This window comes from Erithacus rubecula (assembly GCF_903797595.1).
Source record: "Erithacus rubecula genome assembly, chromosome: 13".
NCBI lineage: Eukaryota > Metazoa > Chordata > Aves > Passeriformes > Muscicapidae > Erithacus > Erithacus rubecula.
In genome coordinates, this window is record NC_136665.1 from 16130836 (window position 1) to 16153479 (window position 22644).

The 22644-nt window shown below is 42.0% G+C and overlaps 1 protein-coding gene across 9 annotated transcripts in view; it reads left to right on the forward strand.

Moving 5' to 3' along the window:
• Positions 1 to 22644, forward strand: part of MITF (melanocyte inducing transcription factor) — a 97105-nt gene that overhangs the window by 26757 nt on the left and 47704 nt on the right. The window contains exon 1 of one of the 9 annotated variants that reach the window (XM_079317451.1): positions 10349 to 10371. The exons of 5 other annotated variants lie outside the window; for them this stretch is intronic. Coding sequence is in view for 3 of the 4 variants with exons in the window: in XM_079317453.1 (XP_079173579.1) it covers positions 20781 to 20830 (50 nt within the window). In the remaining variant the exon portion in view is untranslated. Of the gene's footprint in view, positions 1 to 10348; positions 10372 to 20697; positions 20831 to 22644 lie in introns of those variants that run through there. 3 more of the 9 variants (XM_079317453.1, XM_079317447.1, XM_079317448.1) reach the window with 3 other exon arrangements.

A 22644-nucleotide genomic window follows, 5' to 3' on the forward strand; every position in this document is an offset into this window, starting at 1 on the left:
TATGAGTGAATATGCATAACCCCCCTGATATGCTAATATGGAGGGGGAAATACAGAGCTTTAGGTTTTGTGACTTTGATAAGTAAACTGTTTTCAGGTAGTGGAACAGTGGGTAAAATGCCCAATGTGCTCAAGGGAATGTGGCAGAAGAGAAGCCTCTGAGTACAGGAAGCTGTCAGGAATTGCAGACACAAGTCATTCAGCAGCTGCTTTCTTTAATAATTTTAAATGTTATTAAACTTTTAATTCAGATGGGCAAACCTTTACTAATTTAAGCAATTAATTTTGTTCAAATGTCTGCAATAGAGTGTATTAATGCTTTTAGTCCTCATCATTTTTTTCCAGTTGAAAAGAGAAATCTGTAATAGAGTCTCCAGTAAATCCATTTTGATATAAGTCCACTCTTCAGCTCCTTCATCACTGGATAAATGCTGTATGGTTTCTTCTCACAACATAAATATTTAAAGGGAACATAACTTGTCAGTGGAAACCATCTAATTAAAAGTATTAGGAGCTGTGTTTATTTATAACATGTATGAATAATTATTACTCAAAGTCTGGGTATTATTTTCTTGGGAAGTCCCTCATTAGAAACTCTGCATCATCAAGGGTGAACTGCACAGTTACTTAACCAGTTTCGGTTCACATCTGGGCAGAGGCAAAAGGAGCATGCTGTGAATATGAAAGCAAATTTTCCAGCATCCCAGCATTTTTTGTAATTATTTTTACATAGGTGTCTGGAGCTCAAACAGGTTCAGTGCTGAGCTGCTTGAGCAGTGCAGTGTTCTGTGCATGGGGTGTTGGTGTGGGTGGTGCAGGGAGGAAGGGGGAGAGCAGTCAGGGAGAAGGGGGGGTGTTTCCTCCCCTTAATGCCAGTACTGCTGAGCATCTCTGGGCTGCCCTGGACCTTCTGCCAGACTGCACTCCCTTGGTGCAGCTCTGCTTGGATTGTACATCCAAGCATTTGGCCCTTCTCCATTTCCTGTAGAACAGGGACCATTGTTTGCGCTTGGACAACAGTGGCTGTGTTTTCTAATTCAAAAAATGCCTTATAGAAGAGGCCTTTATCATCATTCCTGCTTTGCAAATGCGGAAATAGAAAGAGAGGAGGGAACAGCTTACCCTCAGGTGATGGAGATGAGCAGCAGTGAGGAGCAGGATCCTTGTTCCCACCAAGTCCTGTAGTTATTTCATCTGATGTTAGTGCCATCAAGTAAAGTTCTCCTGTGAGCTTGTAAAAAAGAGTTTATTGCAAAATATATCAGACCATGAACAACCTTTCCCTCCATGCAGCCAGAGCTGGATTAGTTGCAATTACTGGTAATCATGGCCCTAAGCTACTGGCAGTGATATTCTTTGACAGGTAGTCAAAGACTCAATAGTCACTGCTGGAGCTTTCAGCTGGAGAGACCTGGCAGACAATGGGCTGCTTCTCATCCTTCAGCTTCCTGGAAGGGAGGTTTCTGCTCTGTCTGCTCGTGACTGGGGCTGGGAAATGCTCTTCTCATGGTCCCATGCACGGAGAGTGAACTCTGACTGGCTCACTTGGTGAAGCCGCTCTTCAGATTTGTTACACAACAATTGTGCTTTCCTTAAACAGAACAAAACCAAAAGCCTTGGAGTTTTTTTGTCCTTATTTTCTCAATTCTTCAATGTTTTGTTTTTTCTATAATACTTCCCCTTTTTTAAGATCTGATGGTTCAGTTCTTCTTGGGCCTGTAAATACTCATCTCCTGTCCCATCTGTCTATCTCTTCATACATCCTGACAAGTATTCTTCCATTTTTACTACAGTGCTACTCAGTTGTGCTCTCTACACTTTCCTGGCCCTGTCTATTTTTGCTTCCTACCTCACCTGCCCTATCTCCTACTTTTCTCAAGCTGTTGATGCTTCAGACTCCACTACTGCCACAGTCCTTGGTATTGTTCCTCGCATTCTCTCATCTCTTTTTTCTTTCATTTTCCTTTGCCCTTTTCTCCTGAAGGAGAAGGCTTCTTGGGCTACATCCTTCCTTTTGTATTGTATTTTCTTCTTTTCACTTTATTCTCTGCCCTCTCCTTATACTATTGAATAAATGAAATTTCTTTAGCTTCATACCTAAAAGCCAGATCTTGGTTCTTTGTGTTTTCACAGTATAAAGGAATTCTACCTATACTGTATATTGCTTTGCACAGCACAAACCCAAGGGTGATTCTTACAACTCTTGTTTTGTGAACTTATTTAATTTGGGATGCAAATGATAGGGAAATAATACAGAAACAAAGAATGGTAGTAGTAGTTACAAATTCAGCTTGCAGGATAAGGAGAGGCTGCTGTCTGTATTGAGAAGTTTTTTTTAACAAGTGGAAATTGTAAGGGTTTTGCTAACTGTCCACTTTGGAGACCAGGCTAGGATGGAGAGCAAGCACTTGTGCAGGACGTGAGTTTGTTTTGTGTTCAGGAGAGGGTGACAAGTGATTCTGACCTCTCTGTCACTTTTTTTCTTTTATCCTCTGTTTGCTATCCATTAATCCTTATGTCCATGACCCAAACTAACCATAATGTGTGTTTTGTTGCTGTCATCTCACAGTGATTTATTTTTGCCTGTTTGCTCAGAGCTGTTTGCTTCTGTGGCTAGAAATGGGATAACCAGGATTTAGCATGATGCCAGTGATGTTAAAGCCTTGCTGTGCTTCTGTCCTGGAAGAGGAGAAATTCAGCCTTGAATTTGCATGTTCCCATCATACAGCAAAGGAAAACTGAATTGGAAGCTGAGGCTTGGTTGCATTTTCCTATTCTGTTCATAAACTATTATTTCCTGTTCACCCACCTCCTCCCTTCCCAAGACTAATTGAATTTAAGGAGAGTCGGCTTTTCATCTAAGAACTGGGCTCCTGAAAAATGCAGTAAAAATGAATCAATTAATGCCTTAAGAACTTTACCATAGAAACATCTCAGTTCTTCCACAATAGCAGCATTTTTTTGGGTTTTTTTGGGTTTTTTTTGTTCATTTATGCAACCAGTAGCAAGTGAAAAAACTGTGTGTTGCTAAAGATGATCCATATGTTGACATGATATTGGAACAGCAATGCACTTTACAGTATTTTAGATTTGGTCGGTCGTCAAGCAAAGTGTTTTCTGATAGTTTGGTAGTTTTCCTTAATTATGTAACATTGTAGATGCTGGAACTGGAATATAAGCATGCAGAGCTCACAGGAGAGAAATGGTTTTGTCCAGTGCCTGCTTCTGTTTTGTGAGAGAAATACCAAAACCAAAAAGGTGTATTTTGGTGGTGGTGTGAGTGCTGTGAGCTCCAGGAAGCCTAATGAAGAATTTGTCTGCTAAAAGCTTGTGCTTTCCCTCCAAGTGAAGCAGCCCCCTTGCAAACTCTTGAATTGCTCATGCCCTGTGTTCCTCTTGGCTGTGAGCACATCACTTTTTGTTATTATAAGAATGTAACTTTTGATATCTCGCCTGAACGTGTTTGTTCATCAGCTGCTCTTAACAAGTACTTTGTGGATGCATCCTGCAGTCATCTGCCCTGCTTTTCTTTATATTTAGGCAAGGCAAAGGAGCTGTACTGAATACTGTCCAGATTGACCAAGGGTGGTCTGGGCTGTCTCCTTTGATTCTTAGTTCTGGCCCAGGATCTTTAAACAATGGCTTCTGTGTGGGTGCCTGAATCCAGCTCATGGTATCTGCAGCCTGTCACCCCCACTGTGGGGTGAGGGTTAAGAAAGACCAAGCTGGAAGGAGGAAAAGAGGATAGAGATAGGCAGGCAGCTTTCTGTCTTGGAGCTCAAAGCCTGATGTGAGAAGTAGGGGCTTCTGTAGGATTTGCTGGCTTGTCTGTGTTCTACATAGAAATGAATACTTGTGCTCTAGTCAGTGACAATGCAGCTGAAATCAGAGACAAGTGCTGGGGCACTGGGGTCTCCCCTTTCCCCACCAGTGCTCTGTAGAAACTGGAGAGATCTTAAGTGTTTTCTTCAGAAGTTTTGGGAAGACTTGCTATGTCAAGATGTCTGTGCTGCAGTGTCTGGTGGCTTGAGTGACACTGCCAGATGGACTCTGCTCAAGTGGCTCTGACCATTGGCCAGATCTTCACATGTCTGAAGGCTTAGTCACCTAATTAGATGAAGTTTTTGAAATATTTTTATTTTAGTTTCTCAAACAAGGCTTACTAAATTATTCTAAAACCTATGGAATACTGTTTGTTCTTAGTCCAATAGAAACAGTCATTTAAAAATGTTTGGAGAAAGTGTTTCTCAAGATATGCTCTGGTATTTCTGTTGACTGAAATTGCTTATTAACTTGGTGATGCAGCAAGGCTGCTGTCTGGAATAGATCATCTGATACACCCTCTACTGCTCTGCTCAGTAAGTGTGTGTGTTTCCTTAAAAGTGCTACAAGTAACACAAATATAGCTGGAGCACCTAGTCTGGAGTCAGGGACAAAAATAAACATGACATTATTATATTAGACTTGGCCACAGTTCTGACTGGTGGTGTGCTTTGATAACTTTGACATCTAATATTTTTAAGGTTCACAGGTTTTGCTAGTTTGGTGGATAAGCCTTTCTCAGTCAGTTTTTTCTTTGATGTTTGTGTTTTGGTGTTTGTATCCTTCTCTTTATGCTGCAGTTACAGAAAGCCAGGGTTGTGCTTTTCCCTGCTCATACCAAAGTGGCACTTGGACATGATGCCCCAGCTGCCAACTGCAAATGCTTTTTTCTGGTACAGCAAGGTCAAAATTATACAGACCTGCAATCAGCTCACTCTGCTGCCTTACTAAAGCATTTTTGTAGCTCTCCTACCTCCCTTCCTGCACTGAAACACCTAAATTTAGAAACATGGAAGCCCAGGGGTTAGATTGTGCTGTGAATTTGCCACAACTCATTTGGTGTGCATTAAGCCCATTCAGACAGTTAAATGGCAGTTCCCTTTCTCCTGCTGGTGTTTTGGGAAGCCATGGGCTGCCTGCCAGCAGAGTTTGGCCACTGGGCTGCTTTGGGTCCATGTCACTGCTATTACCCCCCCTGCTATACCAATAGCTGTATTTATACCAGCTACAGCCTTTCTATTTTAAGAATGCCTGGCATGCTGTAGCCTTTCCAGAACATGATTTGCACTCTTAGGGAGAATGAAAGATGCATCCAACAGAAAGGAGCAAGCTTGCAGAAGTTTGGATGTACATCAAGTTTCCTTGGGGCGTACCTTAAGAGAAATGATGGCTGGTTATGAATTATGACTGCTAGGAGATTTCTGTCACTTACAGAAAACTAACAAGGAGAGATTCTGACTGATTCTGATTAATGTTTTCCAATGAATATACACTGGTCAAGTACTTCTGTTTTCAGTTCTGAATAGCTATTAATTCAGTATTGTGGATTTGTCACTGAAACTGATGATCAGTAAAGAAGGTGCTTTTCCAAGCCATATTTTTTTCCTAAACTTGTTTTAAGGTGGTAAAAGGTGTTCTGGGTCACTGGCACTGTTGTGGAGTAGCAATATGCTGAACAGCCTGTGTGTGTGTGCATGTGTTGGGTTTGAGCAGGAAAAGTGCTGGAGGCTGACCCTTGTCTCAGGGGAAGAAGGGGAATTCAGCCACTCTGTGCAGTCAGGTTTGATCTGTTGGTGTTAAAGAAGGCAGTCAGGAAATTTGCTGCCTCCACATGAAGTTCTGTGCTTGATGAGGAGAGGAGAACATGTGTAAGGTTTCAGTGGTTTCTTGTTGGCTCAGCTAACTGAATTTTAGTTGTTGACATTATTACAAGCTTACATGATATCTCTGGTTAATTCTATTAAAAGAGTTTGGCTGGTATGGACATTCAGTGTCTGAATCTCTTAAAATTACAGTAGGTCAACAGACAAACTTACAAGGATTAATAAAGAATTTAACAGCAAGGGCCCAGAGAGTGAATTACTTGTGTAGTTTGTGTAGCAATACATGCACAGAGGAGTTACTGAAGAGTATCAAGAGTTTTGTTGCAACTATAAATGTATTAATCTTTCCAGTGGGTGATACAGTCCTGGGCCACATCGTTGTTGATTCTGTGGCTGAAACCTTTCTAATGTGAATGAACAAAATATTTTACAGTATATGATAAGTAAATGAAGAGACAAAGATTGAATGTCATCGTTTCTGCACAGAAATCATTTGGGTTGGAAGGGACCCACCAAGGTCTTTTGGACCAACCTCCTTTTTCTGACCCCTTTGCTTTGCTCTTCTAACAGCTCCAGCTCTAAACCATCTTGGCAGTGAGCAGCCAGCCAAGGAACCAAGACAGGCCCACTGATTTCTGATATATTTTCTTTTTGTCAGAAGCTGCTGCCTCTCCTCCTGGCTGCCAGTGCCAGGCACTTCCCAATGCACTTCACAGCCTGGATGTTCCAGGTTCCAGAACATTGCCAGCTGTACTGATAGGTACATTGTGGGTGGGAAGAGTTTGTTTCCTATTGAAGAAATTAATTGCTGGTAACTTCCCACATTCTTCTTTCTCGGTTTTGTCACTGAATATTTTCCAGCAGCTGGGTTGTTTTTTTTTTCTTTTTCCAGCAGCAGTTTTGGCTGGAAAAGCTATAGGCTGTTGCTCAGTGCTGTTCACTCAAAAGCAGCTAATATTAAGAGGAAAGCTCATTTGCATTTTCAGAACTTGTGGATGATTAAGTTTTTGGTAGCTGAGGGGTTTTTTTTCTTTATTTAAGTGCTAACAAAATATGTGCATGTACAAAAGCTGTGTTTGAGTGCACAGAGATTAAGCCAGCTAAAAATAGCGACTTCTGTGACCCTGCTGGAATTTTCTTTAAGCTTGGAAACACTGAAGTGTGTGTTTTGTCAGATTTGAATCATGAACCTTGAAGAAGAGCTAATGACTTCTTATTTCTCACCCCTAATCTTCAACTAGAGCATTCTTTATGTGAACAGCAGATCAGTCTGAAACTGTACCTCAGGCTTCATTACCTTATTTAACTTTGCTTACTTGCTTTGTTCATTGTATCTTTTTTTTTTTTTCTGCTCCAGTGAATGTGTTTATGAAAATCATTATTTTCAACCCTTATTGTTAGACCCATGCAAGCTGTGCAGTTGTTGCTGGAGGTGACAGTTCCCCAAATCTGCCTTATTTTCTGCTGTTCTTAAAACCAAGCTTTTCCTCTTGAACATCTTGTAACTCTTACCATGATGAAATGTGTGGCTTTCTCTGTTACTCCATCTTGTTTTCCTGGCAACTTAATGAAGATTTTTTAGCTGGGACTAATGATCCACTCTTGGGACAAAAGCTGTATTCTCTGCTACCTGTCCTGGTGGATCTAGTTGTAGAGAAAGGTGGCAAAGCTCTCCTTGGCTTTTGGAGCTGAGGTTCATTTCTGGCCTTCAAAAGTGTTCCCAGGATGTGCTGCACCCCAAGTGGCGAGGGTGCAATTAGCATTATCATTAATTATGATAATTATTTGTCCAACAAAAGGACAAAAAGTGATTGAAACACCCCAGTTTGGTTGAAATGGAAATGTTCTGGTAGGGAGCAATCATAATGCTTTGCATTTTCCTTTTTGATGCATATTTTCTTTCAGATATATTAGTATTTAAACTGTAATAGATGTTTTGCTAATTGGTTGAATCCTTGCTTCAAAAAATCTTTTCTTTAAATTCGGCTCTGTTTCTGTGTAGAACAGAATTGCAAAAAATAAATTCCAGTGCTTGACTAGCTCTTGCTTGGCATGAAGTTGTAGAGCACTTAAAATTCCTCATACAACAGCTTTAATTGCTTGCTAATCTTGCCTAAAGATTGGCTGAGAATGTCGGCTCAGTTCTCCTGTTGCTTATTCTCAGTAGCACAGGCTGCAAATGCTTGGGGAAAATGCACTGGGAGCATTTATTTTAGAAGGTGGGTGAAGGGGTATGGAAACACTTGCCTAGAGGTCAAACTGTTGACATTTTAGTAGTTGGTTATTGATCTCAATCAGCAGCCTGACAGTTGTATGGCTTTTGTGGAATGAGTTAATAATTTCTTGGTGTGATGCAAAATCAACACCCAATTGACCCGAGCCCCTGAGTGTGACCCTGTGGAAGGGGATGGTGTGAGATGCTCCTCAAGGAGCAGCTCTTCTGCACAAAGCCTGCCCCAGAGCTGTGCCTTCCTCTTGCCTTCCCACCTCCTGCTGGGCTTTGATGAATCTCTTAGTGCTCATGTTGGTGGCTGTTCCCTTTTTTTAGAAACAAATCTTACCCGCAGTAACTCTGTATCCACAGTGAGTAATGGAGAAATCATTGCTCGTTAATGATTCACTTGCAGGTTCCTGTATTGCTCTTGCTCAGTCACTGGTGTTGCTGTTGGCTCCCAAGTGTTGCTCAGCCGAGCACTTAGACCTGATTTTCATAGTTTCAGTAGGGTTGTTGTAATGACAGGGTGGTGGGTGGCTGCCCTTGCTTACTGGTTATTTGGTGTAAAATGTATCCCTCCAGAACTGGTCCTGATGATGCTTCTGGTGGGATTGTAGAACTTCTGTGCTGTTGAACCTTTCAACTGCTTAAAGACCATTTTTAGCAGTTATTTTTTGTTAGTTTGCAAAAACTGTTGTTGGGTGTTTGCTTAAAGGCTACTTCATGATTTACCTCTCCTGCTGTGTGTATCCCCTCTGTGCTCAAAAGGTTAAATACTAAACTTGGAACTTCCATTTTGAACTTTATTTTCAGGTAAACTTCTCATCCCAGCCTCTCCAAAGTGTTTGTTTTCTGTGTGCACACTTGGTGATGCACTTTCTTGGGACAGGAATGGTGCCTCTAATCAAGGAGTAAAAGCAAAATTCAGCTCTTAATAACTCAGAAACAGAATCCTGAAGGATGCCTGGGGTCACAGAGTCCAGTCCTTTGTCTTGGTCGTGCCTGTCATATCCTCCCTAGGCTGATTGAGTTACGCAGACAGAGCTTGCCTAATAATTCAGCTTCCTATTTTGTAACAGTCATTATTGTAGGCTGTTTCATGGTGCTATTGTTCAAGTAAACTAAGGAACAAAAAATAATAAAAAGGGGCTCACACAAGAACAAGAGGATGCTTTCGCTGCTTTGGCTTGGTTATTTCCTGTGAAAAAAAAAAACCATTTGCTATGCAATGCTTGGGATCATTCAGCAGCAGTCAGCCCAATAACAGAAATTAATAAGCTCAAAACCCCTAGAAGCTTTAGGGTGTGAAAATGCTTTGGCCTGGCTTTTGAATATTCAGCTTTTTTTTTTTTCCATGGTGTCTACTCACCTTTCAGTCTGGGCAGCCAAAGCCCAGTGGCTCCGAGTCATTTTCCAGCCCCATTTGTAGGATAACTGAGGCCTTGGGTTTGGTTCTGCTGCAGTTCACTCTGCAGTTAATATAAAACCTGCACCCCAAAAAAAAGCAAGGGGAGAGGCATGGGAGGAACAGCAGAGGCCAGGCCAAAGGGGGTGTGTGGTGGGAGGATTCATCAGGTGAAGCGTGGCAGACTTGGGGTGATTTGGGACCCCGTTGTTTTTATTGATTCAGAAATTCCTGTCATTGATTTGATTGCAGAGAAGAAAAGCAGAATTTTGTACCCAAAGTAGTTCTTAAGACTTTTCTTGTTTCTTTTTTCTCATACAAGGGAAGGCTTTCCTGGGTCATTCCCCCACTGTCACTTCACAGCAATGCCTTCATCCCCTCCCTGTTTTCTTCCTCTCTTGTTGCCCTTCTCCACTTTCTCTTCCCCACAGGCTGCCCTTTCCCTGTGTGCCACCTGTTTCCTCCTGGCACAGTTGGGGCAGGGCAGGATCCAGGAGCTGCACCTCTGCCTCCCTGAACCCATCAGAGCTGCCTCTGCCTTCCACTTTGTGCAGCAATGTCCCTGTTCAGATTTGTTTGCTAATTGAACTCTGTGTCTCAAATGAAGGAGATCAAAACATTATTTTTCTTTTTACTTAGTGAGGGAAGCCCCTTCAAACAGCCTGAGGTTGCTCCACATGGTGTTGATCACAGAAATTGTTCGAGAGTCCTGGGCCTAAGCTCATATGGGGAAACAGCCCTGGATCAATGAAAGAAAACATTCAGCAATGTGCATTTTATACAAGCATTTAAACTTTTTTTTTTTTTTTTTTTTTTTTGGTTTTGTTTAGTAATAAAAGGAACAAAGCTATTATTAGTGACCATGGGCTTGGGAGTTTGCTAAAGCAGCAATAGTTACTCATCTGTTTTCATTTGCAGAAGTGTTCTAACAAAGGCAGCCACAAATGCAGCAGCAGGGTTAGGAGGTGGATGGTAGGAGTGGAAGTGCAGTTTCTGGAAGCCAGTGCTTACTGAGCCCTTTCTGTTTAGTCTTGGCTCTGTGGCCAGCAGGAGCCCAGGTCCTCTTGCCTTGCCTTGGATTGAAACATAAAAGGATGAATCCCCTGGGTAAGTCCTTGGTCCTTTTTCTTCTCTGAGCTGCAGCAGAGCTCCACAGAGCAGTTGTCCCTCCTGGTGCCAGCCTGGGGTTGTGCCTGCATGTCAGCTCCTGCAGCTGCCTGGCAGGGATGGAGAAGAAGCAGTGGTATATGATCATTTTATTTTAGCTTTCCCTCTCTCCTCTTAGCCCAGGTAGGAATAAAATAGAAAAATTACCTGACTTGGAAGCACAAAAAAAAACCTCCAATCTTTTCTTGCACATTTGTATTTCTTTTCCAAACCAGCTGAACAAGTGTGCACAAGACCTTTTGCATGTGCTTTCATGTGCAGCCAGCTGGGTCAGGGTTTGCTCCGTGGCAGATGCTGTGGACTGCAGAGCTGACTCTGTACGTGGTGGGATCCACACTGCCTGCAGGTTCAGCTTCCTCAGGTGCACCAAGGGCAGGCAGGTTTTTGGCTCAAAATGCTGTAGTGTGCCCAAAGATTCTATGGGAAATCAGAATTAAATATTCCCATTGATTTCCTTGAGTTTGGGACCATGTCCCACCCAGGTTTGGTTGTGATGTGCTGAATACGTGCCTGAATTTAGAGCTGGAATTAAATGCTCTGTGAGAATTGCTGTCTAATAATCTCAATCAGCCTCTTTTTCTCCCCAATCCTGCAGCAGTTAAAACTCTGATTTGTAATTAGAGTTTACATCCTGACTCTGCTATGACAAATACCAGGAGAAATATCTTGAATAAGTAACAAATTTCAGGAATTGCTGTTTGCCCACATGTCTGAGTGCTGAAGATACAAGCTTGAAACTATGGGATTGCAGAATACCTAACTGGGAAGGAGAGATGCAGAAGGAAAACTCTTGTTAGTGCACAGGAATCTGTTGGGGCAGCTGAACCACAACCTAGAAAATTGCAATTATTTTTCTGGGGTCACAAATGATGCTGAGATAACAGATAAGCAAGGGAGGAGTGATTGAGCTGCTTTATCGTGCTGCTTACAGAAATGTGAAATTTAGCATGATAATTGAATAAAAGCTCTTATCTGTAGTTACCATTGTTAATGGTTAGAAACTGTCATTTAAGAGGACAGATTATGTAATTTACACTAATGTTCTAAAAACTTACTTTTTTTTCTTGGATTTTATGCAAACATTTTTTAAAACACCCAAACCTTCTCTGTGCACTGTGTGGAATAATATTTATATTTTGCTTTCAAAGATGCCAAACATTTGGAAGTAGACTGATAGAATAGGAAAGATGTCAAACTTGGTGATATTTCTGCACATGGCATGTTGGAAGGCTTTTTGTTTTTTAGGAGTGGGTTATTAAAATTTTTCATTCTCTAGTTTACTTTCTTTTTACTGTTTTGAAAGTTTTGCAAACATAATGAAGTATGTAGGCATAAAAGTTTGAAGTGACCTGGCAATAAAGGGAACAAAGAAACCTTCACCCTCTTGAAACAGGATTCTGCACACAGAACTCCAGTTTGCTTGGTTTTCCTCCATGGCAAACAAATTTTTTGAAGTTTACTTTGGCAGGAATTCCCACCACCATTTTTGTTAAACAGAAATGAAAGGGTGTTTCCAAGCAGCGTGTTTCTTTGTTGCCATGTGGAAATACAGTTTTAAATCTGTTTTCTGTAGGCACTTTGTTTTGTTTTTCATTTCCTTGTCTTCTTCCCATGCATCTACAGCTTCCCAACACCACTGGAAATCATGGAATTATAATAGATTGGTTTGGGTTGGAAGGCAACTTAAAGATCATCCAGTTCCAACCCCCCTGCCATGGCCAGGGGCACCTTCTTCTAGACCAGATTGCTCAAACTGTTTTAAGATAAATAGTTCTATTCATGTTTTTGATTGAAATGAGGAAAGAACTTCGTTCTGGCTTGAACTTCACTGTTTACATTTTTTTGCATGTGAAATGTTAACTGATACAAAAATGCCTGCAGGTTGAGATCCACCTTAGATTTGCGTATTTGGTTTTACAATCCTAAGGAACTTTATTACATTTAATCTTAAATGAAAAATTGTAAAGAGGGACTTTGCTGTAGAAAACCTATCAGTTTTCTGCCAGCATAATTTTTTATTTTGGTCCTGTAGTGGTTATGGAAAACCTTATAGGAAACCCCTTGTGTATTGCTTCTTGGAGGGTAGTATTTGAGAGACTGATAAAATGATGTTGCTGCTGAATAATGCAATGAGAAAATGATAAATTGGGGAGTTTTTGTGCTTAAAACCTTTTTTTTTTTTTCACCAGGCTAAGGTGATTCAGCCACCCCTCCCATCTCCAGCGGTTATTTGCATGTAGACATGGAAAGGACTTTTCATCCTCTCAAACAATCCCCTTTTACATTCACTGGAATCACAGTAGCCATTTATTACCTTTTTATTTTTAATAGCAGTATACTGAGGTTTCCCTTACCTAAGAAGTACAGTTTACCTGAAGAAGTAACTGTCAGGCTGGTTTTGGTGTGAGCACCTCCCTCCTGGCACTTGCTAGTGCTTCATCTGCATTTTTTGTCCTGGGCCACCACAGTACCAAGGTCTTGGACCTGTTTGAAAGCCCTTTGGCCTGGGAACTGCTTTATTCTGGCTGACTCTGCAATCCCCAATTTACCTGATGCTGGTTCTGCAGAGGCATGTGGTGGGATGGGTGGAGAAAATTGATTATTATGGTTTTTTGCCTAGGGCTTTTTTCCTCTTGTTTCAGGGAATTTCTCAATCCCAGTCTGTAAAGATTTAATGTGCTGGCTTTTTAGTAGTACTAAACACTTGTAAGATTTAAAAAAACCGTATGTAATCACTGAAATATTAATGTCTTCAGTTTCAAACAACTTGGACAATTTAATCACAAGAATATATTAATGCATTTGATCTGGTTTGGGTTTTTTTTCAGTGTAACTTTTTTAGCTTAGTATTGTTTTGTATTTTTGAGATCATCTTTGCTTTTCCCCAGTTACTTTTAGTAAATGATTTTAGCAGCAGGAGCTAGTGTAAGTGTCCTTAGAAAGCACTTGCTCTGCCAGACAGGAAGGTGTTTTTCAGGTTCCATACTTTGGTTTTGTGTATTTAATCATTGCTTCTTTCAGAATAAATTAGCCTGTATTAAAATCACACCGGAGGCAGGAGTTCTTTGTTCCCAGGCTGTAAATAACATGGTCAGTGAAGGTGTTTTCATTATGCTCCTTTCTTGAACTTCAGTGGAAATTTGGGATGGTATGTTCAGGATGTTGAGCAGTTACAGGCTGTCAGAGGTTTGGGTTTTCATGCTGCTTTAACAAACAAAGAGTTTTCTCTGCTGAACCTGTGAGCCTGGCAGGCTTAGCTTCAGATATGTCTTGTGTTGCTTGTCAGTGCTGAGTAGAATAACAGGACATGGCTGTTGGCTACAGAGGATGCAGCAGTCTGGGATTTAGAGATGTGGTTTCTGCCCCTGTCTGTGCTGCACAGGCTGTGTGTCCCCAGAGGGTCTGCTCTAAATCCTTGTGTTGGGAGTCATATGGGTGATGATACCTTGGTCAGGTGTTGTGTGGCTGTTGGACCCTCCAGCTGCTGTCTTGTCTTCAAAACGTGTCCCTCTTAAATCTGCTCTGGATGAGAGCTCCTGCTCTGCATGCCTTCTGTCTACTTTAGTCTGTCTCTTTTTGTAGTAGATTTTTCTTGAGTTGGTTTGTTTTGGGGGTACCTCTAATCTTTAATTTAGAAAGGAGGCAGCCCCTCCTTTTTTGAGGTATTATTTATTGCTCTAATTCAGCATGGTGTATGTGAAGGCAAGAGCTCCTTTTGGGTGCAGTATTCCAGCACTACTTCAGATCCATCTGCTCTGCCAGGAGATTGCTTTGCTGCATCTGTCCTTTTGGAGCCTCTGATTCAGGAAATGACTGGACATGGCACTCAGTGCTCTGCTCTGGTTCAGAAGGTGGTGGTTGGTCAAAGGTTGGATTTGTTGATCTTAAAGTTCTTCTCCAGCTTTATTGATTCTGTGATTCTGTGTCGTGCAATTTATTACTGGCTGCTTTATTCTACAGTGACCTACTTTGATTAGGCAAGCAGTCTTTATTTGCAAAGGAGCATGTTGTTCCTTCACCAGTCCTCCAGCTGGAAACGGTTTCAGGTCTGAACTTCTCAGAATGAAACTGTTGATACCAATTTAATCTTGCTCATGGCTGGTTTATATCGCTTGGTGACGTGCCAGGGTTGTTCTCTCCTGGGTGTTTGTTTCTCTGCTGTATTTATAGACAGCAACACTCACTCCTGTCAACCTCCAAGCTTTTCTTTAGCTTCCCACTATAACGTGGGCTTGTTTCCCTTGTCCCCTCAATTTTAGCTCCTTGTTCTTGAGCACAAGCAGGAGCCTTTGCCCATGAGGCACACACAGGTTTTGCACTTGGAGCACTGGTGCTCCTCCATCCCCCCTGGCATTGCCTTGTCTGATACAGCCTGAGGCTGCTGCTTTTTGTGCTTTGCCTTGCTGGCCACTGGTGACATCGGGAGTGACTCATTCCCCTGGGCTCCTCGCAGTCCCATTGAGTTTAAATCCATCAGAGAAATACTGATGATGTACCATATCCTGTTGTGCTTTGAAAGATCCTAATGGAGTTGTGGCAGCTCACCAGAAGGATGAGCTGTTTCTCTTGACCTGTGTTCTGAAACAACACAGACCAAATCCAACAGATACAAATCAAGGGGAATTTTATCCATGAGTTGCTTCCCTGAAGTGTCAATGAATCCAGGCTGGAGCTTGAGCAGAGGCATTTGGAACAGATGTTTCAGGTTAATGGAGAAGAGATTGAAGAGCTTATTTTGAAAGAAAATAACTGGGAATATGAAGAGGCATACAGGAAAACCAGTGATCAATTCAGGTGTGTAATCTGATAATAAGCTTAAATGTTGTCCCTTTCTAAAAGGAGGAAAAGAAGTGTAATTTGACTGTGGTGTGAGCTCAGGCAGTGCCCTGCAGCCATAACTGGTGGGAGTTCAGCTCTGGTTGGGACTTGGAATTGCTGAAATTTCCTTTCTTTGAAAAGGCAGAACAGGGCTGTGTTCAGAGAGCCAGGAGGGCACAGGGAGAGCCAGGTCCTTGCTGGTATTGTGCTGCTCCTGAGGCCTCTGCTGCAGGCTGTTTATTTGGGGTGACTGTTGTTTCACCCTTTGCCTCTTTACCCTTTTTATCCCAGCTCAGGGCACTGCCAGACGCCTGGGGAAGAGGGAACAAAGCTCCATCTAGTGTGGAATAGGAGATGTCTGGGAGCTGGCCAAATGAGAAATCCTACAGAAGCTGCTTTTCCCTAGCCCAGGCATTGGGGTTGCTTTTTTGACTGTTTTTGGGGTTTTTTTAGCAGGATTTTATTTTTTTTGTGTATAGGATTGCAAAGTGCTTTGGCTGTGCAAATGTTAATTGAATAAGGCTGCCATTGACAGCTGATACTCATTTTTGGTATTCTGGAAGTGTGTGCAGGATAATACAGGCTTTTATACAACTTCAAGTAGTCTGTAGTGTCAATTCAAGGGAAAATTAAATATATATCCTTCTATTAAGGTTAGGAATTTTGTAGCCAGGTTGTAGCTGTGTGAAGGGAAGTGGCACAGAAGTATAACACTTTTAAGACAGAGTATCTTAAACTTAAGATGAAGGCTAAAATTTGTACAAAAATAAACTACAGTAAGCTAGATGATAAAATGTGTAATCCATTCAGATTTGCATTATCTGCTTCTAAAAAACAAGAAAAAATGGAAAACCATCTTGTTTGTTCTGAAGTTTGTAAAAGAAGATTTTCTTTTTCCTCCCTTTTGAATACTTCAAAAGCCAATTGTAGTTTCCTGAATGTGGCTTTGCATCAGCCTCTCTAAAAGGAAGGGAAAAATATATTCAGTGTATTAGATGTATATTGGCAACTAAGTATCAGGCAGCCACTAAATTTCTCAATTCAGTAATGATTTTATAAAAAAAAAAAAAAAAAAAAAAAAAAAAAAGCTACTATAGTTTAATCCAGATTTCTTATGTGGGTTATGAAGGAAACATTTTTTTGTTTTCCTTCATCCACCTTTGTTGTCCCATTCTTATCCAAACATGCTGCTTGTCCTGCCTGCAGTACCTCTGCTGCAGTTCAGTGCCAAAGACCACTGGGCACAATTGGTCCCTGCCTGAAGGGAAAATCTGTGTAATCTGTGGGAGGTTGGGATCAAACATCTCTGGGGGTTTTTGTTGTTGTTTGGGGGGTTTTCATTGTTGTTTTGGGGTGTTTTTTTTGTTGTTCTGGGGGTTTTCATGGTTTCCAGCTTGTTGGGAGTATTGGGCAGCCTTTTGTTTTGAGGATGTTGGGAATACTGGGGATTGTTCCTGCTGGAGGGGATCATGAGGAATAGAAGGTGGTGAGTGCAGGGAAGGTGAGCTTTCTTTCACACAGCTGGGCTGAGTTGAAGGCATGGTTTGTAGCACTGATTTTCTGAAGAAATGGCAGGGTCACTGTGCTCCAGCAGCACATTTACCAAGCATTTATTTCACCCAAAGGTGCAGCTGCAGGTCCTGACTGAGAGCTGCTCCAATATTGCTTTTAGGGACAGTTAGTTAGGGACTTTTTTAGTACAGTTGGCTGCTGGGCTCCAGCAAGTCTGGAGCTGCACATCATTTCCAGGTGACTTTGCTGCATGTTTATGAACCTGGCTGGCTAATGTAGCACTGTACAGTTGCCTGCTGAAGCCTAAAATAACAAAAGGTGTGAAATCCTGCTCCACAACAGTGGTGGGTGCTCCTGCAGGTACTTTGCCAAGGTCACAAATGCTAAGTAAACCAGATTAAACAAAACCCTGTTGCAGGAATGCATGATTAACCATAGTCTTTGCAGGATTTATTGGTTATAACCTAAGCCCTGCCTTTATTTTTTTGTCCTAGTAACTAAGGCAGATGTGAACTTCAAGTCCAGTGAAACATTTTTTGGCTCTTGCCTCTGTTTACATGATTCAGGAGTTTGCAGTAGTTCCACAACAAATATAGCTTTGAACAGAAATAGCCATTCAAGTGCTGTGCTTCTGGCAGTGCAGAACAGATTAGAAGGGTCTAACAACAAGGCTTGTAAATAGTTTTGAGTTCACTGCCTTTTTTTTATTTTTTTCAAAAGTCAATCAAGGGCTATAATGTGTTTTGAAAAGTAAAAAGTAGTGTTCCTGCTGCAGGTGATGTGGACAGCACTGCTCAGTTGTCACTAAACTGTGCAAAACATGGGCTGTGCTGAGCAGTTTTACTTGAGAAAATCCCATTTTCTAGAAACTCAGCAGCTGTGTTAATTTTTGAGATTGTATTTGGTTGCATAAAGTTATTTCTGAAGACTTTTTCTGATGTCTTCTCTTTGAGATGTGCTTGTGCATTTTAGAGCAACATAAGACATGAAGAGCAGAAGGGTGATTGCAAAATTAAATTAAGTCTGTGTATTAGCAGGGCTGTATTTGAAGTGCTAAAAGGCCTATAAATAGATTAGGGTGGATCTTTTTGTATGTATTTTTGACTTTGTGAAATGAAGAAGTGTAAATGTTGCTTGCATGTTTTTGTTTTAAATGTGACTTCATTCTGTACCATGGTTTTCATTTAATATTTCTTTTTTTTTTTACATGTGAACCCATGCTTAAGTAATTATATTCCTCATTCCCTCTCTGATGTTCATGAGCAGTTTCTGGCTTGAAACAAGATGCAGAATTATTTTGATGAGGGAAGAGGAGGAATTACTGTAACAGTCCTTGGAGATGCAATTCCCCAGTGCTGAAGGCTTTACATCAATGCTAAATATTTCTGTGAAAGACTGCAGTTCCTGCAAAGGTGGCAAATTTCAAACAGAATTTGCAGCTGTTGGATGGCAGGTGAAAAGGTCCCTCCTTTTATAACATATTTATAACATTTGCTTGTCCTGCCCCACAATGCACACTCAGGTTGTAAGGACACAGAAACTTGGAGAATCCCTGAATTTGGGATTTGGGAGAGGTACCTGGTGTCAGAAGGGCTGTTTACTGAGGATGCTGCTGACAGCATAGCAATGGTCTGATGATCTGAGCAGGTTTGCTTCCTCCAGGAGCCTTGGTTTGGGATTCTCCCATGTCAGGCATGTTGTGGGGGCATTGAGTGCCCTAAGAAAGGGAATTGAGGGCACCTGCCTTTAGTTGTTTGCAGTTGGGCAATTCTTCCATTTTGCTTCTCCTGAGTTAGCAAGTTTGTAAACATCACTAATGCTTCCTTACATGGACAGCTGGAGCTTATCCCACCTTCCTGTCTGTGCTGTGAAAACCCAAGGCAGCAAGTCTGGCACATCTGTCCTGCAACTGCAAATTGTAATTGGTTGCTAAAGGAACTTGTTGCTGAATGAGGGGTTTTTTTACCTCCATCCAAGTAGTTCAGCTTGCACAGTCACACAGTCCTCTTTGCCCCAGTAACTTTTCCACAAATAGATAAAAAGGTAGAAGAAACATGAGTAATGCTTAAGGGACTCCAAAATTGAAATTTGTTCCAAGCATAGGGACGCTGAGGAATTGCTTTCTGCAGCCTGGAGAGTTGCTTTCTTAGAAAGAAGAGTTGCTAAAGACATTTTCTGATCTGATCAGATCCTGTAATGAACAGCTGGTGCTGTGGCTAGAGACTGAAGTGAGAGTTTGCATAATATCTGTCCAAGACTGGTTTAAAGTTAAAATTATTGCAGTGATGTGTTAGGGGTTGTTTGTTCCTTTGCATGTTGTATTGAGTGTTGTGAGCAAGTCCTAGGTGCTGATGATGCTGAAATACCGAGCACAGAATTCACTGTGGGGTTTTCTTAATCATTCAAAGCAAATCTTCCATAAACACTTTCCCTTTTGCTCCTCAAGATCCTGTTTGCTCAGCATGCCAGAGCAAGGATGTCATGTGCAGATGAGGCTTCCAGCTGCCTCATCCTCTTTGGAAAGCACTGGAGTCAATAAACAGAAAACCTTGGATGAATGGAAAGGTTTAGGCTGGGAATTGCTGCTCCATGGCTTTTTAGCAGGGAAGGATCTGGGCGTGTGAATTATGGATACAACATGGTTGAGCCTTGTCTTCTGCTGAAAAATGCCTCTGGGAATAAACTTGCTATCCAGCTGTGGAAGTGGTAATTTCTAAACCAGGATATGATGGAAAGGTGCTGTGAAGCCAGACCTGGGCACTGTGTAGTTGTAAAGTATCAAAAAGTGTGCTGGTCATACGTCATCTTCCCTCTCAGCGTCAGTGTTATCGTCTCTGTTTACCCAGATAAAAAAAAGGTAAATTCTGCATTACAAAATCAAAAACTACAGAGATTGCTAGTGGAGCGTTATCTCCTCACCTTTTCTTTTATCACCTCTTGGTTGTTTTAGCAATCTCGCTTTTTGTTTTGCAAATTTATGTAGAGCCCTTTAGAGAGAGAAGTGCCCATAGATGTGGTGTCTGAAAAATGGTTCAAAAAGCCTTTAACAAGGTCAGATTTTTAAGTGAAAGGCAAATCTGCTTCATGCCTTTTTTTTCCTCTTTTATTTTTTGGTAATATTTTCTCTAAGTTTGTGATGGAAACTTCAAAAATTTGAGGAAGAGTGTCAAATCAATACTGGGTAACACAGCTACAGTTTTAATTCCTTTATCCCTTCATGGGACAGTTTTAGGAGCTCGAGGTATTTGCTTTTCTGAGGGTTTCAGCCTGTTTGAGCAGAGATGGGGCCAGGGAAGTGGTGTGTGCACTGTCACATCCACTCTGCACCTTTACAGATGCAGTTCCAGCTCTCGAGATTTGCATGTCCAGTGGTTCCTAGGTGGAGGTTCGCCTAAGCGAGCCTTGAATGCGAAGAAATCGCATCCCAGAAAACAAATTTGTCTCGCACCCACCCTTTCCCTTCATCTTTTTGATGATAAAGATCGTGAGAAAACGGTGCTGTTACAGACAGCCCTTATCCACTGATGGTGTTAATGGCCTGATCACACCCCTTTTAATTAATGAATGGGAGAAGTGCTTTCAATGCCAGCCCGTGTCTTGGGTTTCTCCCATTCCTTGCGGGGCGGTGAGGGTGGTGCAGTGCCGGGAATTTACCCCAAAGCCTACTGATCCAGGAATTTATCCCAAATCCCGCGGATCCAGCATCCCATCGGGAGGAGGCTGCGCGGCGCTCCCAATGCAGGTGAGGCAGGGATGCAGCAGGATGCTGACTCCAAACTCCGGCGCTGTTTTGGAGTCCTGTCGTGGTCCCCCCTGCCTCCAGCCCGTTGTTTTCCCCTCGGTAGGTGCTGGATTGCACAGGTCTGCAGTGCTGGAGCTGCTGCTCCCTGGGGATTGGAGTTGCCAGGTCCTTATCTGGAGCCTCCCCTGGAGACACAGCCGGCCCCGGACGCCGCTTGACTTTCACCCAGGGGTGCTCAGCAAAAGCCCTTGGACACAAAATTTGGGTGGGGGGAAAGATGGAAGCTGTTCAGATGTTGATGCCCTGCTCCTTTGACAGCCTCTGTGTGTGAGTGATGCTTTGCCAGGGCGCCGTGAGCGGATTGTTGCGGGGTTGGTTTGATGGTGGTGGAGGTTGTGCTCTGGGAGGTGACAATACTGGGTTTGGGACTGGCCAAGCATTAACAAAACTGCTGTGGGATTGTCCTCTGCAGAGCCACAGCAGCTGGGCTGGCAGCTCAGATACTGATGGTGACTTGCAGGAGGAGAACTCTGTGTTTAAATATATAGACATGTCTTCTGTTCATGGCAAAACACAGATTTGGGCTAACAGAGGTTCAGTTTTGGTGTAAAAATACTTGGTGTGTTATCACTGTTATAATATTGAAGTCTTTGAGGATACTTTAAGGTTGCAATTTTTCATCTCCCTTTTATCAGCAGTGGTAGTAAAGGATTGTAAAATGTGACCTTTGCAGCTTCTGGACTGAACCTCTTAATTTTACCTTGTTCCTTAATCTGGACAAGATCAGGCTTTCCAGGCTACACTGCAAGCTGTGTCCTCAAGTAAATGGGCATTCAAGCAGATCAACTCACAGCATTTGATTAAGTCAACACTCATGCAAAAGCCACCTCCAGAGCTTAATAATTATTTACTGAGTGCTCCTGGGTCATGAGAGAGGTTTTCATTAAGTTCAGAAAGCATTATGTTCAGCCACTTGTGAAGGTGTGTTTTAAAGACAGGAAGAAAAATGGAAAACTACTACATGGTGTACTACAACTTAAAAAAATTCTTAGCTGAGGATTGAAATATTTTTGTTGGTGGAATTGGCTTTTGTTGGAGAGGTTTGGGAATCTGTTTTTATTTTTTTCCAAAGCGGGATGGTCTACCAAATTAATCAGCCTCTCACTCCTTGGTGTAGGAGGTGTGCATGGTGGATGGATGTTGCAGGGTTTTGCTTTCCCTGCCCAAGCAGGTGCACTCAGTGCATGCAGGCAGATGGGTGGGTGCCTTTTGGGCTCTGGGCTGTTCTGTGGGTGCAGCCCATGGTGCAGGGCAAGCAGTTCAGGTCAGGAAACAGGTGCATTTGGGAGGCACAGAAAGCATTTACCTTGATGATGGAGCAGGCAGCCTGTCTCTTTAAACATGTAACCTTCAAGTGAGGAAACCTTTCATGTAGGAGCCTGAAATGTAGTTCTGGCTTTATAATAAAGGCTGATAGAGGTCTCCACACCGTTTTTGTAACTGCTTTGTCCTTGGCAAGTCAGGACGTAGGAGGGTGCCAAATCTTGGGCTTGTTTTTTTTTTTGGTTTTTTTTTTTTTCTTTTTTTGCATTGATACTTCAAGCAGCACCAGGCAGTTGGCACGGGGACCAGAGTGTCGCTGCAACCCACAATCAATTATTAAATGTTAGGAATGAGGTACAAAGTGCTCCAGGGAAAATGCTGTAGTAGTTGGAATCCCTTACCTTGGCTGAAGGGGAAGAGGGATTGTGTTGTTTGTGGACTTTTTGCATTTTGTATTAGACTTTTTTTGGGGTGGTGGTGTGTGCATCCGGGCTCATTCTTGCATTAATTTTTTTTTCCTTTTGCAATTCTTCACTTTTCTGTCACTCCTTTCTGAGGTAAACAGGTAGAAACTACTACAGGCATTGCTGCTTCAGCCTCATATACAGTACAGGGAACAAAAAGTGTCTTGAGGTTTTTCTGCTTGGTGGACAGATTGAAAACTATTTGTATAAATCAGCTTTAATTTTGAAGAAACTAAATTTGAAGAAACAATATGTACGGATCAGCTGTAATTTTGAATAAATTTTCTATGAGTTGGGAGCTGAGTGGTGGTCTCTGAAAATGTCTTCTGGAGATCAAGTATTTAAGTATCTACC